The sequence below is a fragment of the Antechinus flavipes genome, chromosome 2 (genome assembly GCF_016432865.1).
Source record: "Antechinus flavipes isolate AdamAnt ecotype Samford, QLD, Australia chromosome 2, AdamAnt_v2, whole genome shotgun sequence".
Lineage (NCBI taxonomy): Eukaryota > Metazoa > Chordata > Mammalia > Dasyuromorphia > Dasyuridae > Antechinus > Antechinus flavipes.
In genome coordinates, this window is record NC_067399.1 from 258,027,388 (window position 1) to 258,045,899 (window position 18,512).

Consider the following 18,512-nt stretch of genomic DNA (forward strand, 5'->3'; position numbering starts at 1 on the left):
GGTGAGCGTGATGTCAACCCAAGCCAGCAGGAATTCTCAAAGGAAGTATCTATTACTTGGCACAAAGCTACTTCCTCTCTCCCTTATATAAATCCCTGGCACAATCTGTCAGCAGAAGGGGGCTATAAGCAACAAAGTGGGGGTAGGAAAGGAACATTATTATTCCCTGGGTTTCCTGAGACAAAGTCTCTTAGGATCTCAAGCACTTATACATCAGACACTAACCTTGAAAATTCTAGGAATGGCTGAAAATAAGAGAACTAAAAATAGGATGAGATGGCTCCAGGCATAAATAGCCCACCCAGCTCCCAGTTCCAGAGAGACCCTAGAGGAGTAGCATATGGTGAGGGCAGGGGTGTGGAGGAGGAATAGAACCAAAGGGAGGGGAGAGAAGCAGGCAGAAATGGTGGGAGAGCAGGAGAAGGCTCCTTTGGGAAGCAGCAGAAACAGTTATCAGAGATAGCTATAAGGAACCCACTCATGCCCACACCACTGGGCTTGCCTGTCTCAGACTGCTGCTGTGCCTGCCATCTGGGGAGCACGTGCCCCTCCCAAGGCTCACACCAATGGGTTGCTACTGTTGGCATCAAAACATGGAAACCATGAAGCGAAACCAGATGGAAAACATCCTACTCACCTATCTTCATCAGAGGAACTCCTCTTAGCCACTGACATTCTGCCTGGTCTCATTTCCCAACAGTTAGAAAGTTCTTATTCTCCTCATCTCTGCGACACTGTGACCCGAACTATCAAAGGTAACTACCCACCCCCTGCTCTAGCCCCCTGCCTTTTTTGTCATTCCCTAGTTCCTCAGCATTGGTCTCTCAATATCTTCATAACTACCTATCGTTGCCATTCTGCCCTCTGAAAATCTCAGTCTATAAGTAATAAACTTGCCTTTATTTAGACTTATTGCTCTTATTTTCCTTTATCTTTCTGACTCTCATCAAGACCTGGCTCCTAATAGATGACACTGCTTCCCAGGAGTTTCCTTCCAAGTTGTATCTTCTCTCACACCTCTTAGTTCTAGAGGCAGAGTCAGAATGTTACTTGGACTTCACTGCCATTTCCAGACTCTCCATCTAATACTATCACATAGCAACTTCTCCTTTGAGGTTCACTCTGTTCAAATTTATCACTCAAACCAGTTTCTAGTGGTTATTATCTATTAATCTCCAATACATTCTTGCTCCATTCTTAAGTGTTAGAAGTCTAGCTCATAGTATCCCTCTCTGTCCCAATTTCCATCATCATACATGTTGATATGCCATTAAAAACTCATTTCCACATTCCCCAATCTGTCCAAGTCCCATGACCTTCTCCTTTACCTTGTTAGCCAAGTATGAATTGGCCATGCCCTTGATTTTGCTATTTTGCACATGTGCTCCAATTTTATGATCAGGACTCTTCCAAACATTCTATCTCTCCATATACTCTCCTACTCTTCAGTCAATTATTTGTTTTTAGTCTGATCTCTAATTTCTCTATCCCTCATTATCATCCCAGGCTATTATCCCTGCTCTGACTACAATTTTCTTTGTTCCCAATTTCAACCCCTTAATGAACCAGATCAACTCTATACTACCCTCTGCTCTTAAATCCCTTGCTCTCTAAGACTACTCCTGTCAATGTGTGCCAACGGCTCAAGACTGGATAATTCCTACCATCAACCAATTCCTGCATGACTAAACAGAACTAGAATAAGTCTGGTCCCCAAGCTGCCTGGATTCACACCAAATTTATGTTTTCTAATGTCATCTTGGCCCTCATGACAAAAAAAGGAAAAGAATCAAATTTTGATACTTCCCTAATTTATTCTCTATCCCATTCTCTACTATGTCTACTCCCAACTTTCTCCTCAAACCTCCAATAGCACCCCCTTCCCTTTCTCACAACTGGGACCCTCACCTCATACTTTTATACCCTCTAAAAATGTTATTGACAAAGTACTCCAACTTCCTCCTTTATCTCACAACTCTGATATTATTCCTCACTATTTTTTACTTTACTTTCTGATGAAGGAATGGTCTTTCTTCTCATCCTACCCCTTCTCATCATCCCCAGAAGACTACCCTCTAATATTATTCCTTCTCTTTCTTTAATCTTTATTCTCTTACTACATAGTGGTTCTTTCTCTGCTGCCCACAAACATGCACAGTTGTCTTCAATATTAAAAAAAAAAACAACTCATTAGAGTCTGCCCCCCCTTACTATCATCCTATATCTCTCTTTTCTCAGTCAAAATCATTGAAAAAGGCAATTGCATTCAGTATCTCTCCATTTTTTCTCCTCTCACTTTCTGACATTATCATTCACCTGGAACTGCTCTTATCAAAGTTATCATTGATTTTTTATTTGCCAAATCTAATAGTCATTTCTTAATCCTCATCTTTCTTGACATCTCTGCAGCATGGGACATTGTTGACTTCCCTTTCTTGAATATTCTCTCCTCTCTGGGTTTTTCCTACATTGTTCTCTTTTGGTTCTCCATGACCTTCTAGCCCGATTGTTCCTTTTCAGTTTCCCTTGCTGATTCATCATTCAAGACCATGTCCTTGGTCTTCTTCTCCTTTCTCTCTCCATTTCTCTCTTTCAATAACCTTGTCAGTTCTCATAACTTTTATTATCATCTTTGTTAATGATTCTCAGATACACATATTCAGCCCTAGTCTCTCTCCTGAGAGACTATTTGCCTATTAGATACTTCCCACTTCTCACAGGCATCTCATACTCAAAATGTCCAAAACAGAATTCATTCTCTTTTCTCCAAAATCTACCTCTCTTCCAAATTTCCTTAGTTCTGTTGAGGGCACCTACATCCTTCTCAGGTTCACAGCTTCAGTGTAAACCTCAACTCGTCCTTCTCACTCACCCCATACATCCAATATGTTATCACATTTTGTCATTTCTACTTCCACAACATTTCTTACTTATGCCCCATTCCCTCTACTGTAATAGTCACCACCCTAATTTAGGTCCTTATCACTACTTGCTTAGACAACTGAAATAATCTCCATTGGTATCCTTACCATACAGATGTAAGGTTCTGATCATGTTACCACTATCCCCCCACACCTGCATCTAAAAACACCAGTAGATTCCTAATACCCTTAAATTTTAGTTGTTTTACTCTTGCATTCTGTGATATAGCCATACTGCCATATTAAGTGTTAAACACACATGATACTCCATTTCTCATTGCCGAACCTTTGCATTTATTATTCTCCATGCTTGAAATCACTCTGTCTACAACTCTTGTAATCCTTGATTTTTTTGAGTACTCAACTCATTTACCATTTTTTACTTAAAGTTTTGTCTGTTTCCCCCATAAACTAGTTTCCTTGTAATCATTTTGTGTATATCATATATACATTTAAATTATGTAGATACATATTGTCTTCTCCATTAAAATACAAGCTCCTTGAAGGCAGGACTCTCAAGACATTCAGATCTCTGTAGTCCTAGTGTTTACTCCTGCAACATAGTAAAGGACTAATAAATCCATATTGATTAATTGATTTATTGAGATTGATGCCTCAATTCTTTTAGGTAGCCTTCCATTACTACCCCAGATCAAGTTAATTTCTTTTCTCTTTCATCACTTACTATCTGTATTAACTGTCAATTTCTAATAAGTTGTTTATTTTAACTTCTTTCCTTTAGGTAAGTCTTTTTTAAAATGTATTCCTGCCTTAGATAATGCAAAAGGAAGAAAGGTTTTCATTCTCGATAAGGGTTTTAAGCCTGAGTGAATCCAGAGACCCAGGATCTAGGAAAGGCTTCATGGCAGTGAGAGTAAAGGGGTACAGTCCCAACAGTACTGGAGTGTGATTTATTAAAGAGAACAAAACACAAAACAGATCTAGGTTTTTTCCTTTTTCTCTTTTGGCCTCTTCACACCCTCTGGAGCAAGCAATTCTGGGACAGATCCAAAGAAGGAACATGGAACTTGGGATATTTAGACAAGAGAAGAAAAGACTTGGGGAGAATATGACCTAATGTGATACCCCCTAAAATATGTGGGTGCTGGTTCCAAGGTCCCTCCCAACTCAGGTCATGAGCCATTTGTCCTATGTACTCCATATAATGCCCAATGAAACAATAGATGCCTAAGGCGACAAGTCCGTAACACTATAGGCAATGATGGATCAGATGCCCAAGGCAACAGCTACCTTATGCATCACACTCTGTTCAAATAATCAAATATATGAAGGGAAAAAGGGATTATATTTATTATGTTTGGTCCCAGAGGAAAGAAATAAGTAATAAATGGGAGTTGAAAAAAAAGGCCAATTTAGGCTTCACGTTAGATTAAAAGTTTCTAAAAGTAGGGGCAGCTGGATGGTGCAATGGGGAGAGCACCAGCCCCAGAGTCACTTAATTCTTTCTAGTTGTGTGATCTTGGGCATATCACTTAACCTCAATTGCCTCACTAATAATAATAATAAATTAAGAAAAAATAAAAGTGAAATGTTCTCTCAGGAAGAAATGAGTTGCCCCTCCATGGAGTTTTTCAAGCAGAGGCTGGTCAGGTATGTTGTAATTGGGATTCCTTTCAGGTATGTGCTGTTCTAGATGGTTGTTGAAATCTCCAACTCTTAAAGACTTAAAAGTCTAAACACAAGACTAGGGTCAGAAGGATCAGCTCTATCACCAAGCTCTATCACTAACTAGTTGGGTGCCCTTGGACAAAACATTTCCTTGGCTTTCCCATCGGGAAAGTGAAGGCCTTTGACTATATGGCCTCTAGATCCCTTCCTGGCACTCTCTGACCCCGTAAGCCCCCAATCGTCACTCTGAATTGGAGAGTTAGAAGAGAACAGAGCTCATCTGGTCTAACGTAATGCTCCAGAAGCCTCCCTTCTTACTCTCTGGAAGACCTGTCCTGTCAGTATTCGCCGTCCTGCAGGCTTCTACTTGGAGGTCACCATGGTGCCATTTGACAAACGTCCTGCAGTGGAATCTCTCCCATTCACCGTATGCCTGTGCTCAGCAGTCAGGCAGGAGAGAGCGTCCCTTAGCTCCCTCCCACAGCGGCGGGCTCACGAAGCAGGTCATTTCTCCCGAGGCAGGACCCTGGGAACGGTCTCTGGCCCCCCTGTGACAGTACAGCCCACGTGGATTGAACCTGTTCCCCCAGGATGCGCTTCCTCACGCAGAGACTTTGTCGAAAGAGCGCCTAATAAAATGTTTCTCTCCTCCTTTCTGGTGGGTCCTGAGGGCCCCCACCCTTGGCGCCACCGGGAAGATCAGCTCTGAGGCGTGAAGAGCGGAGCACTGGACTGTCAGCTCCCCGACGCCTCGGTCTCCCCCTCCTGCAGCCCTCGGGCAGAGCTCTGACTTACGTTGTAGAGGATGTCTGTCCAGCCTTCCATCGTGATACACTGGAACACGGTCAGGATGGCAAAGAGGATGTTGTCGAAGTTGGTAATGCCAAAGTTGGGGCCACGCCAGTATTCCCGGCAGATGTAGCCATTCTCACACTGTCGGGCTGAGGCGTCAGTGCCACAGGGGAAGTCTCCTACAGGGTCTGAGTGTGGGTCCGCTGTGAGGGCGACAGAAGTGTCAACAAAAGCTGAGCAAAAGCTGTACCAAACGCCCGCTTCCCGGCCCCTGGAAGCCTATGGGGGCAAAGACCCCGCCATGCAGATCCCACTGGAAAGGAACCCAGGACTGGTCTTCTCCAGTAAAAAGCCTTTGGGACAGCAGCCAGCACAGTCTCCCATAGGGGCTGCTGAGAGTCAATAGTCCAGATACACCGGATGGGATGGCCAAATAATAGTCTTTGGCAAGCAAGATGTCAGGTGAAGTTGTGGGTACCCTTCCTATTATTGAGAACCCAGTGACTGATCCAGGGCCAGGAAGGGACACAAAAGCAGGCTCCCAGATAGCATCCTGCTGCCACCCTTTCAGGGAATTCAGCCCTTCTACCGTAGACTATGGCTCTGGGAGCTTTTGCCCCTTCTATCAGGACCTCTGCATAAGCACTTTATATAGCTCTAGAACTTAAGATCACAGGCACCTAGATCTAGAAGGGGCCTCAGAAACACTCTAGACCAATTCCCTCATTTTTCAGAGTTTTTTAGTTTGCCATTCATACTTTATTTTTAAAACTCTGATATTAGTTTATCACCTACCCTCCTGTTTTCAAAAAAAAATTTTTTTTTGGTTTGTTTTTGCTGAGGCAATTGGGGTTAAGTGACTCGCCCAGGGTCACACAGCTAGGAAGTGTTAAGTGTCTGAGGCCAGATTTCATCTCAAGTCTTCCTGACTTCAGGGTTGGTGCTCTATCCACTGTGCCACCTAGCTGCCCCCCTATTTTAAAAAAAGTTTTAAATTTACTTTTATTTTCAATTCTAATTTTTTCCCCCATTCCCCTTCCCTACACTTTGAGAAGGCAAGAAAAATAAAATCCATTACATATGCATGTAATGGTATAAATATAAAAATGTGCATAAATAACATATAAAACAAAATTCCACATTAATCATTTTCTGAAAAGAAAATATATTTTATTCTGTACTCTTGAATTCTACCAGTTCTTCTTCTTCTCATTTTACAGCAGAAGAAACTTGAGGTCCAGGGAGATTGAATGATTTGTTCAGAGTCACAAAGACAGTGGGGGTCAGAATTGGTATTTGAATTCAGGTCTTCAGATTCCAATACTGTCCACTATAGCCCTGACTCCCTGGCCCAATTCTTTTCCAGACCCTTCCCAGTCACAGCTTCCTCCTTTAGGAATAAATATTAGTGTGACGTCCTTTTTTCTTTCTAGGACAACTAATCACTACTCTCCAGTGCAGGGATGAATTCTTGCTTTCTGCTCTCCTTTGGGGCCCTAGAGGAACAAGGTCTTTTTTCAGCCTGGGCCCTAAGTCTATTTATCTCTCTTTATAATCAGTTACCCAGATCTTGATTTTATGGTATCACCTGGACTTGGTCCATAGGGGCTCATTAGACTATTCTCACTCCTGGATATAGAGCCCCATTCATCTCCCTGGAAAGCCTGGACAAAGGTAGGGCTGTCTGGGCCTTGGGTCTTTCAAGTGAAAAGACCTGAGTTTAAATTCTGGCACTACCACTTGCCCTCTGTGTGTCTTTAGGTTGGTCACTTTTGCTCTCTGAACTTCAGCCTCATCTGTCAAAGGGGGCTTTTGGTTTAAATGCTCTCTGGAGGCCATATCTCAAGCTAGGGAGAAAGCAAGGATTTGTGGTATCTCCATTCTCCCAGGAGAGGTCTTTGGGGCAGGGGTCAGCAGAATCATTGACCTCCCTTAGGAACTGGTCTGAGGTATCAGCCCAGATAATGGGATGATGGAACTCTCCATCTCCAAGGTCTTTTACAACTCTAAACATGCCAGGGCAAAAGGCCTTCTTGGATGGTGACACAAAGTAGCAAGGGATGCGGTAAGAGTAGTGGGGCCGGTAATCCTTGCTCTTGGGGAGACTGAGATTGGGGGACTGCTTGAGTTGGGGAGTTCTGAGCTACAGCAGGTGATCCCCAAGTCTGGCACCGATGGGGTGAGTCCCTAGAAGCAGAGGACCAGACACCAGGCTGCCCAAAGAGACCTGGGCTGGAGACCTAGCCACTCTAAGCTCTCATTGCTCTCAAAGAGGGCACCCCACATCCATCCTGGGTGAGACAGAGTGAGGCAAGTCTTCAAACAAACCAAATGTGGCCAATACATCCACAGCCAGTCAACTGGGGCACACTCTGGTCTTCACCTTCAAACAGAGGCAAAAATGTGGGCCTGAACCAGCTACACCAGCAAAAGAACTCTGGGAGATGGCTATGAACCACTACATAGAATTCCCAACCCTCTATTTTTGTCCTCCTGCATTTTTGATTTCCTTCACAGGCTAATTGTACACGATTTCAAAGTCTAATTATTTTTGTACAGCAAAATAACTGTTTGGACATGTATACTTACTTTATATTTTATTTATACTTTAACATATTTAACATGTATTGGTCAACCTGCCATCTGGGGGAAGGGGTGGGAGGAAGGAGGGAAAAAATTGGAACAAAAGGTTTTGCAATTGTCAATGCTGAAAAATTACCCATGCATATAACTTGTAAGCTATAATAAAAAATAATAATTGTATAATAAAAAAGACAATAACAACAAAAAAAATGTGGGCCTGAGTCCCGACCTTGGCCCCTTACCTGTGTTATTGGGGAAGCAGGCTTTGTGGAACTTGCCCATGTAAAACTCAAGTCCAATGATGGCAAACATGACAATGGCGAAGAAGAGCAGAAGGCCGATTTGCAGCAGGGGCACCATTGCCTTCATGATGGACTTGAGCACAACCTGGAGGCCTGGGGAAAAAAGACAAAGACATCAGCCCAGAGCAGAATGCCCTCCCTCGGCCCAGCCGCCCCTTCCTCAGGTGCAAGAGGACGATGAATGACATAGTGTAGCTCGGTGGTGATGTGGAGAGTGGTTGAGACCTTGAGTCAAGAAGCCTGGGGCTTAAATCTGGCATCAGACATCAGATGTGTGGCCTGGGCAAGTCACTCAATTCTCAGCGTCAGTTAGTTTCTTCATCCATAAAATGAAGATAATTATATCACCTGTTTTCCAAGGTTGTTATGAGGATAAAATGCCCTAAAATCTTTCAGTGATATATAAATGCTAGCTAGTGATCATAATAACTGTTAGCATGTAAATAGCTATTTTGTACGGATGCATATAAAGCCTTTAAATTGAGGCAGACAAAGGTCAAGTAATCTGCAGGGATTATACAACTAATCAGTATCTGAGGCCAGATTTAAAGTCAGGTCTTTTGGAGTCTAGCTGAAGCACTCTATCCACTGTGCAGTATTATTGTCATCATCATTTCCTACCCTAGGCAAAAAAGAGGCATTAGAGAGAAGTGATAAAATAATGGACTTGAAATTAGGAAGAACTGGATTCAAATCCCATTTCTGATAATTATTAGCAACGTATAAGTTTCTTGATTTCCCTGAGCCTCATTTCTTTATCTCTAAAATGGGAATAATGTTATCTGTAATTGGGTATTATTGATATCATATCTCATAAGGCTCTTGTGAGACTTAAATGAAAATATATGTAAAGTGTTCCACAAATTTAAAAAGCTTTAAAAATGTCCCTTGTTACCATTATGATTTTTCCTGGGCTGTATTTACAGATTCAGAAATGGAAGCCCCCGTATTTCACCAGTTAATGTCAGCTCTGAGCTCTAGTTAATGAGAAGTAGTCTGCAAGGTTTAGAAAAATCCCCTCCACACTTAACCTGCCCGTCTCCATCTCTGGACACGAGGGAAAGTCCTTGAGGTAGAGGGAAGAGGGAAGGAGAAGAGACGATCCTGAGAGAGGCATGGAAATCTCAAGATAAATTTAGCTAAACTCACTTGGAATCCCTGATACCAGCTTCAATGGTCTTAACACTCTCACAGCTCGGAGGGTGCGGAGGTCAAACTCGGTGCCAGCGGTAGCCAGAATCCTGAGTGGAAACCAGGGAGAAAGAAAAGAAAATTCAATTTTCAGAGTTAGGAGACAAAATGGAACATTATCTTCATCTTCCCTTCTCCACCCCACTAACACTGAGCTCCCCAAAGGCAAGAGCTGAGTCTGCCGCCTTCTCTGTGTTGATGGATTGATCTATTAATGTGATTCCCCAAGCTGGGGTCTAAGAGTAAACAACAGAGATGTGACAAAAATCCTATCCTCAGCCCTTAGCAACATGCCATCCAGTGGGCAATGGAGGCCCCAGAGCTGAGGGGCACAACTCCTTTCCTTGGGGGGAGGTCCATGGGGATGGTCCCCACTTCCTCTTCTCCAAGCTCCCTCTGTTCCCTCCCATTCCCCAGCTGACCACAACTCTAGTTGTGGATGTGGATGACCACATCCCTTTGGGACGGCTCTCAGTTTGCCCTGCCTATATATTATTTTCTTTCCACCGACCCTTCCCACTCCTTTAGACTGTGAGTTCCTTGAAAGTAGGAATTGCTTTTTGTTTTTCTATAGATCCCCAGTACTAAGCATAGTGCCTGCTACTTAATAAGCACTGACTGACTGCCTGAGTCACAGCTTGACATCCCCCAGCCTCCTGCTCAGGGTGAAGAGTTCAGCATCCACAGTCATCCTGACTCCTCTCCAGCATCTGCTCTCCCGTCCCAGATATCTATGAGAAGGGTGACTGTGGAAAAAAGCCCTGGTCCAATGTGTATCCTGGAGAACATGGGAGAGTAGGGAAAAGGGCTGCGTGGGGCCAAAAATGACATATGCCATCCTGGTCATTGCTGCCTGCTGATGCGGAACTGACCATCTCCTGGAGTTCTGTGCATGTCTGCCTTGGGCTTTTATGCCACAGAGCAGAGACTGATTCAGACAGTTGGGTACCGGATTCTGAATTGAGCAAGTCTCCCCTTACTGCATCCACACCATGCCCATTGATTGCTGAGGCTCTAGAGAACAGCAAACGTCTTCTGAGCTCTCAGAACACACAAGAACAATCTTTCTCTGCTTCTGTGATTCAGAATCATAGGGTCTTTTTAAAAATCTGATTTTTATTGACATTTTATTTTTTATATTACTTTCATCTTGGAATATATAATTTTCCCCTTTCCTATCCAACAAACTATAAATTGCAACAGAGAATGAAAAAAGAAAAAGAGGTTGAGGAGGAGGAAGCTGGTCAGCAAAACCAATCAACATAGTAATTGCATCTGACAGGATATACAACAGTCCACATCTGCAGACTCCCACATCTACAAAGAAGGGAGAGTAGCTTTCCTCACCTGCTCTGTGGAGCCATGCACAGTGCGGAATCGTGGAATCTCCAACTTTCAGTGGATTATCATTCTGTGAAAGCTAGGAATCCACATGGGATATCAACACTTACACTGTTCACTTAGAATATAATTAACCAAAAAATTAACATTCCATGAGACTAATAACCCTGCCCCATTCCCCAGGTTGTCTTGTCTCTTGGGCTCATGTGGGAAAAATTACAGTATCTTTACTGAACCCTAGCAATCTGGCTCCAGGGGGCGAGGGAGAAAATCCTTCCACCCAAGGAGGACCTCTGCCCTCCAATGTCCCTAGAGAAAACAGAATAAACTTCTCCTGATTTATTCAACCTCTGATGAACCATTGCAAACCCTGCTATTTTATAGACAGAAAGCTGAAAAAAGAGTAGATCTAAGGGGGGAGGGGGACCACCAGCATAGCACAGAAAGGTCTAGCTCAACACCAAGACCCAGAACCATGTAGTCGGGTTTCTAGCCCCAGAGTAACAGTGCAACAAAAGGATATTGGTACACAATAGGTGCTTAATAAATATTTACTGACTACCTGAATCATGATGTGAAACCCCACCCTCGTGAGGCCCAGGCTTTCCTCTAGGCTTTAGGAATAGCCCTATAGGAAGAGCTTGACATTTGTAGTCGTTTCCTCAAGTACATTATTACTGATCTAAGGCCCGGGAGTGAACTACAAGGCTTCACAGCAAAATTGCCCTATTCAGGCATCTAGATCTGGAGCCAGGCTGAGCCCTGATTCCTGGCTTCCTAGACTGTAAACTCTAGTCTTATCTAAACTTCGTTATGCCCGAAATGCAAATTAAGACAACTCTGAGATACCACTTACACACCTGTCAGACTGGCCAAGATGACAGGGAAAGATAATGACGAATGTTGGAGGGGATGCGGGAAAACTGGGACACTGATACATTGTTGGTGGAATTATCAACGAATCCAACCATTCTGGAGAGCAATTTGGAACTATGCTCAAAAACTGTGCATACCCTTTGAGCCAGGAGTGCCATTGTTGGATCTATATCTCAAGGAAATCTTAAAGGAAGGAAAAGGACCCACGTGTGCAAAAATGTCTGTGGCAGCCTTTTTGATGGTAGCAAAGAATTGGAAAAGGAGGGATGCCCGTCAATTGGGGAATGGCTGAATAGGCTGTGGTATGTGAAGGTAATAGAATATTATTGCTCTACAAAAGAAAAAAAATGATGACCAAGCTGATTTTAGAAAGGCCTGGAAAAAATTTACATAAACTGACACTGAACAAAACAAGCAGAACCAGGAATACATTGCGCATAATAACAGCAAGAATGTGTGATGATCAACTGTGAAAGACTTGGTTCTTTGTGGTTCAGTGATCCAAAGCAATCCCAATAGACTTCGGACAGAAAATGCCATTAGCATCCAGAAAAAGAACAATAGAGATTGAATGTAAATCAACCCATGCTACATTCACTTCTTTTTTCTGTTTTTTTTTTCCTCTCCCATGATTTTTCCCTTTTGTTCTGATTTTTCTCTTCCAACATGATTCATAACCTTCATTATCTCCCTGCAAGTTGAGCACAGTCTCAATATCTAAGGAGATGCTGAATTAAATGTTGCTTGGTTATTGAATTGTTTTATTCAGCGCAACCACAGACTGACCTCAAAACCAGACCCACAAACTGACCCCCGCCCCCTGAATCCCAGCCATCAAACTGAGATGTTGTATCCATCCTTAGATTCAGCTGTTCCAGGGATAAATCACTGTCCTGGTATCAGCCCCAAGACGGAATTATGTATTCAGAATGATAGAGAAGACACATGCAGAAACAGAGACAGAGAAGGTACAGGACAACCGAAAAGAACCATCTGGCCCCGTCACTGATTCAGGGTAAGCTAGGCCAAGTCATTCTCCCTGCTGAGTCTCAGACTCCCCATCTGTAAAACGAGGGCCTTGGATTAGCTCGTCTCCTCCAGCGCTGATGTTCTGTGAGAAATGGTGGTCTAGAGCGGGCCGTGGGAGCACCGTACACACGTGCTGCTGCTGCTGGAGAGACTGAGGCCGTGGATCGCCAGAGGTTAGCCACTCTGAGCCGTAGCTAAGATGCAGAGCCAGCTGGTTAGGAGTCTGTATGGGACTAGGGGAGAGAGTCCCAGCTGCCTCAGGAGAGACAAAGCAGCCCAGGTCAGAGATGGAACAGATCAAGTCCCATGCCAAACATTGGAGGTATTAAGCCTATGAGTGACCTCCATACTTTCAGCTTGGGTGGGATAGGAAGACCCAGTCTCAATTTTTAAAATCATGGTAGTGTGACCAGCCAGGGGATCAGCCCACTGCCCACTTTCCCAAGGCCCACGTGTGGCCTCCTATTCAGGTTCTGGAGCTGGAGGTCCATCTGGCCGGCAGCCTATGCATAAACTGGAACTCGGAGTCCCTGGGGGCAGAGGGCTTCACAGTGGGCAGCTGTGCTTTCCTGAAAAATGGATCTGTGGCCTTAATAACTCTCTGTGGGCAGCTCAGTTCCATGTGCAGATTGAACCAAAAGCAAGCTTCCCCGGAAGGTTTGCCCAGCTGGAAGGGGCTGCTGTTCTCCCAGTGTCATCAATACCCCTGCTCCCAGACAACTCTATCATTCCCAGACCCCTTGAAGGTCAGAGCCCCACCACAGACTGCCTTTTGGGTGGGCCTTGCCATCCCCCTGCTCAATATGTCTAAGGAAGGCTGTTTAGAGATAAAGAACTCATGCTGGGGATAAATCATGACTGAGGGAAGAACTAATGACAAAAGAACCACATCCATCCCTCCTCTTTTCTACTCCCTCATTACTTATCCCAGTTTGAATCCTCATCTTCGGATAGCCTAAACTCTTAGAATTTTCTCTTCATCGTCTCTTTTTCTCCAGTCTTTCCCCTCTTCTATCTATCCTCCACAGAGCTGTCAAAGTAATATTCATAATGTACAGGTCTGATCATGTCATTCCCTTGCTCAAAACTCCCTTAGTATTTCTAAGACTGTTTTTAGGATAAAATGCTTAGCCTGGTATTCAAGACCTTCCACTATCTAGTGCCCTGTCTTCTACATTCTAGTCTCGTCTTTTCATGAGCTTCCCATCCCCCGTTACCAACTATCTTGGTCTTTTTGAACTTGATGGCTGTTTGGTAAGCACATTACCTGGCACATAGTGATCACTTAATAAATACTTATTGATTGACTGATTTCAACTTCAAAATGTCTAAAACAGAATTTATTCTCTCTGCCCCACTCCTCTTCTGAACTTTTCCATGTCTGTCAAGGATATCACTATCCTTCAGTCACCCAGGTTCATAAACTCCATTTCAGAATTGCCTCTATTCTTTTTCACTTCCCTCTCCCATATCAAATCAGTTGCTAAATATTATCATTACTACTTCTGCACTATTAGTAGTATCAGTCGCCTCCTTTTCCCTCACAAAGCCAACACTCAGATTCAAGTCCTCATTCCATTTTGCTCACACTGTTAAAATAGCTTCCTAATTGATCTCAGGTTTCTCCTTTCACCAATCCATCCTCCATTCAATTGCCAAAGTGTCTGATCACATCACTCACATCACTCCCTGTTCAATAAACTCCAGTAGATCCTATTACGTCTTGGTTCAAATATAAACTCTACTCTTTAGCTTCCTAAGCCCATCTCAACATGACCCTAACCTTCCTTTCCAGCTTTATTGAACATTACTCTCCTTTATCCACAAAACAAGGCTACTTCTCTTTACCTATGATACTATGTCTCTTGCCCAGGCTGTCCCCTATTCCTTGAATACCTTCCTTCCTGAACTCTACTTTTCTTTCAAGAAGGTGAAATAGGGACCTTCTTGAAAGATTCTTATTCTTGAGCCTGTATACTTGGTTTTAGTTTTTTTGTATTTTTATAACTGCATTTTTAACATAATTAGTTTCTTCTGTAATCCAATGTATTTTATTTTGTGCATTTCAAAATATTATTTTAGGACACAGTTCTTACCAGATTCCCAAAAAATTCCATGATACAAAAAAGGTTAAGAAACTCTATACTATGTACATGAATGTTTGTGGTAGTGGCCAGAAACTGGAAACTGAATGGATGCCCATCAATTGGAGAATGGCTGAATAAACTGTGGTATATGAATGTTATGGAATATTATTGTTCTGTAAGAAATGACCAACAGGATAATTTCAGAAAGTCCTGGAGAGACTTACATGAACTGATGCTGAGTGAAATGAGCAGGGCCAGGAGATCATGATATAATTCAACATCAATACTATATGATGATCAATTCTGATGAACGTAGCCCTCTTCAGCAATGAGATGAACCAAATCAGTTCCAATGGAGCAGTCATGAACTGAACCAGCTACACCCAGCGAAAGAATTCTGGGAGATGACTAAAAACCACTACATAGAATTCCCAATCCCTCTATTTTTGTCTGCCTGCATTTTTTATTTCCTTCACAGGCTAATAGTACACTGTTTCAAAGTCCGACTCTTTTTATACAGCAAAATAACTGTATGGACATGTATACTTATATTGTATTTAACTTATACTTTAACATATTTAACATGTATTGTCAACCTGCCATCTGGGGGAGGGGGTGGAAGGAAGGAGAGGAAAAGTTGGAACAAAAAGATTTGCAATTGTCAATGCTGAAAAATTACCTATGCATATATCCTGTAAATAAAAAGCTATAATTAAAAAAAATCTTTCCCCCCAAAAATAAAAAAATAAACTCTATACTACATGGAAGTTTTTCTGATCTAGCTACCAATAGCCCCACCCCCATAACCTTTTATTAGACACATACCTCATGTATGCGTATAAACACACACACATATGCAAGCACATGTGTGTATATTCATATAGTGTGTACAAGTTGTCTTCACTAATAGAACGTAAGCTTTTTGAGGGCAGGATCTGTTTCATTTTTGTTTCTACATACTCAGCGTCTAACACAGTGCCTGGTGTTTCCTAGATGCTTAACAATTGCTTGTGACTGGACTGATTGACTAACTCTAAACCACCAGCTGATCCCTAAGCTCACCCTGCCCTTTCACAGCTCTCTGCATTCAGATCTAGAACACATTCTCTCCTCACTTCTTTTTCTCTCCCTTCAAAGCGCAGTTTGGAGGCCACTTCCTCTATGAAACTTTCCCTGATCTTCCAACCTCCAACTGAGTACTGAGCTTTCCTTCCTCGAATTTCTCAAAGGGCTCTGTCTGAAGCACTGCTACTTTGCCCTTATTCACATCCCAAACGCTATTACGCTTATATGTGCAGCTTTCCTCCCCGTTCTCCCATCCCCCAATCAGTCATTATTCATTTCTCCAATACAGGTGCTCTATCTTTTTTCATCGTTGCTTATTTAAGACCACGCACAGGGGCTGTACTTAACAAACGCTTATTGAATCAAGTATCATCCCTCAAACCATCCAACCATCCAATATAGTGTGCCATTCACCAAGGCTCAAGTGCCTCAGGGCCACTGTAATTGATGTGCTTAGATGCTGTGCTTCAGTGCTGAGCAGCATATTTAAATGTATAAAGTACTCTATGCCCGCAATATACTGCTTTCTCATAGCAAAGTATGGCTCATACCTGCAGAATCATAGAATGGGAGAGGCGAGAGGTACCTCAGAGCCCTCTGGTCCAGCCCAAACACAAAAGGAATCTCCTGTAATAAACAGGCCTAACAAATGATCGTTCGGATTCTACTCGAAGGCTTCCAAGGATATGGAATTCGCCATCTCCTCCAGGGCAGTCCATTCTACTTTATGACAATCTGATTGCCTGAAATCATTTCCTGACAGCCTGCATTTAACTCTTTGCCACCTCCATTGCTCCTGGTCCTACTTCTCTGGGGCCACACAGAACAAGTCTAATAATCTCTGTCTCACACTACAAGCCCAACAAGTAATTAGACAGGGCTATCTCCCCCCACCCTCCCTCCACACACCTTGAGGTTTCTCTTCTTCAGGCTAGAGATGAGCAATTCCATCATCAGGATCAGCTTCCTCATGTGACATGGCTTCAAGGTCCCTGACCATCCTCTCTGACTGCCTTTCTCTGGACACTTACCGACTTATCAGTGTCCTTAAACCGCAGCATCCAAAGACGGAGTTCCAGATTGTAGTGGTAAGGAGGGAGTGCAAAGGGACTGTCCTCTCCGTTTTTCCTGGATGCTTTGCCCCTCTTCATACAGCCCATTTGCATTAGCTCTTGTTGTTTGCCATAGTACTTTTTTCAAGCCTTTTTGAGAGCTACTGCTGCCTAGCCCAGCCTATTCCATCTTGTACGTGTGCAGCTAATATCTGTGCCCAAGGCTAAGACTTCACATTCATTCCCACTGAATTTCATTTCACCAGGTTCTGCCCAATGCTCTAATTGTCTAGATTTGTTTTGATCTGGACAGTGACATATTGGGAAATGTGTGTGACTCTTTGTTGTCCCATTTGGGATTTTCTTGGTAGAGATCCTGGAGTGCTTTGCCATTTCCCTCTCCAGATCATTTTGCAGATGGGAAACTGAGGCAAACAAGGTTAGGTGACTTGTCCAGGGTCACACAGCTAGTAACGTGTCTGAGGCTGGATTTGAAATTGGGAAGATGAGTTTTCCTGACTTCAAGTCTGCCCACTGCACCATCTCACTGGCCCATAGAGGAGGTACTGCTGAAAGTGAAGATGCTTACTCTGGGATAACAATGAGCACTTTGCACACATTATGTCACTTGACCTTCACTATAACTCAGTGGGTCAGCTACTCTGTATTACGTTCCCATTTTATATATAAGGAAGTTGAAGCGGCAGAGACCTATGACTTGCTAAGTAAGGATCTGAGGCAGAATTCAAATCCAAGTCTTCCTCACTCAAGGACCAAAGCTCACTCCGTCTCCTTTGTGGAATCTTTAGCCATGTGCAACCATGGGTGTCTCCCAAATGTTTGTCCTGGGTGCTCTCCCTTTCTCCCGCTCTATTTTCTTGCTTGGTGAACTTGTCATACTCCATGAGTTCAAATACCATCTTTATGCAGCTGATTTCCAGAAATAAATAACAGCTAGCCCTAACCTCTCTCTGGAGCACCAGTGTTGTATCCCCACCTGCCTTTAGGACATCTCAAACTGGATGTCCCATAAACATCTCAAATTCAATATGAGTAAAACGGGATCCATTATCTCCCCGCCCTCTTCTTGCCCGAGCACAGCCACCTTCCCAATCACGCAGGATCACCCCACAGATCCCCTCCGTTGCCAAGTCTCGCTGCTTCTGCCTTTGCAGCATCTCTCCAATACAATCCCTTCTCTCCTCTGACACTGTCACCCCCCTGGGATGGGCTCACATCGCCTCACATCTGGACTAGCTCGAAACCCTTCTGGTTGGTCTCCTGATAGTCAGGTCTCTCCCTGCCCCGGTCCATCCTCCACTGAGCTGCCACAGGTCTGATCATGTTTCTCCCCCACTCAATCCACTCCAGTGGCCCCTGCTTCCAATACAAAATTCTCCGTTTGCCATTTAAAACCTTCTCAAATGAGTCCTTCCTACTTCTTCTCTAGTTCTCACACACTGGGTCGCCTCCATGCACCTAAAACCCAGTTAAATGTCCCATTTTCTCTTCCGTTGTCTGACTCTGCATCTTTTCACTGGCTGCCCCCCGTCTGGAATCCTCTCCCTCCTCACCCCCTTCTCTTGGTTTCCCCCAAGACTCAGTCAGGTCTCAGGTCCTTCCCTGACCCACCTGCCTACTTTA

The 18,512-nt window shown here is 43.5% G+C and overlaps 1 protein-coding gene across 1 annotated transcript in view; it reads right to left on the reverse strand.

The window, feature by feature from the left end:
- The window catches only part of CACNA1B (calcium voltage-gated channel subunit alpha1 B), a 252,680-nt gene that overhangs the window by 178,896 nt on the left and 55,272 nt on the right, over positions 1 to 18,512 (reverse strand). The window contains exons 4-6 of the mRNA XM_051976837.1: positions 9,377 to 9,468; positions 8,168 to 8,320; positions 5,346 to 5,545 (exon numbers count right to left, since the gene is read on the reverse strand). Of these exons, the coding sequence (XP_051832797.1) occupies positions 5,346 to 5,545; positions 8,168 to 8,320; positions 9,377 to 9,468 (445 nt within the window). The remainder of the gene's footprint in view (positions 1 to 5,345; positions 5,546 to 8,167; positions 8,321 to 9,376; positions 9,469 to 18,512) is intronic.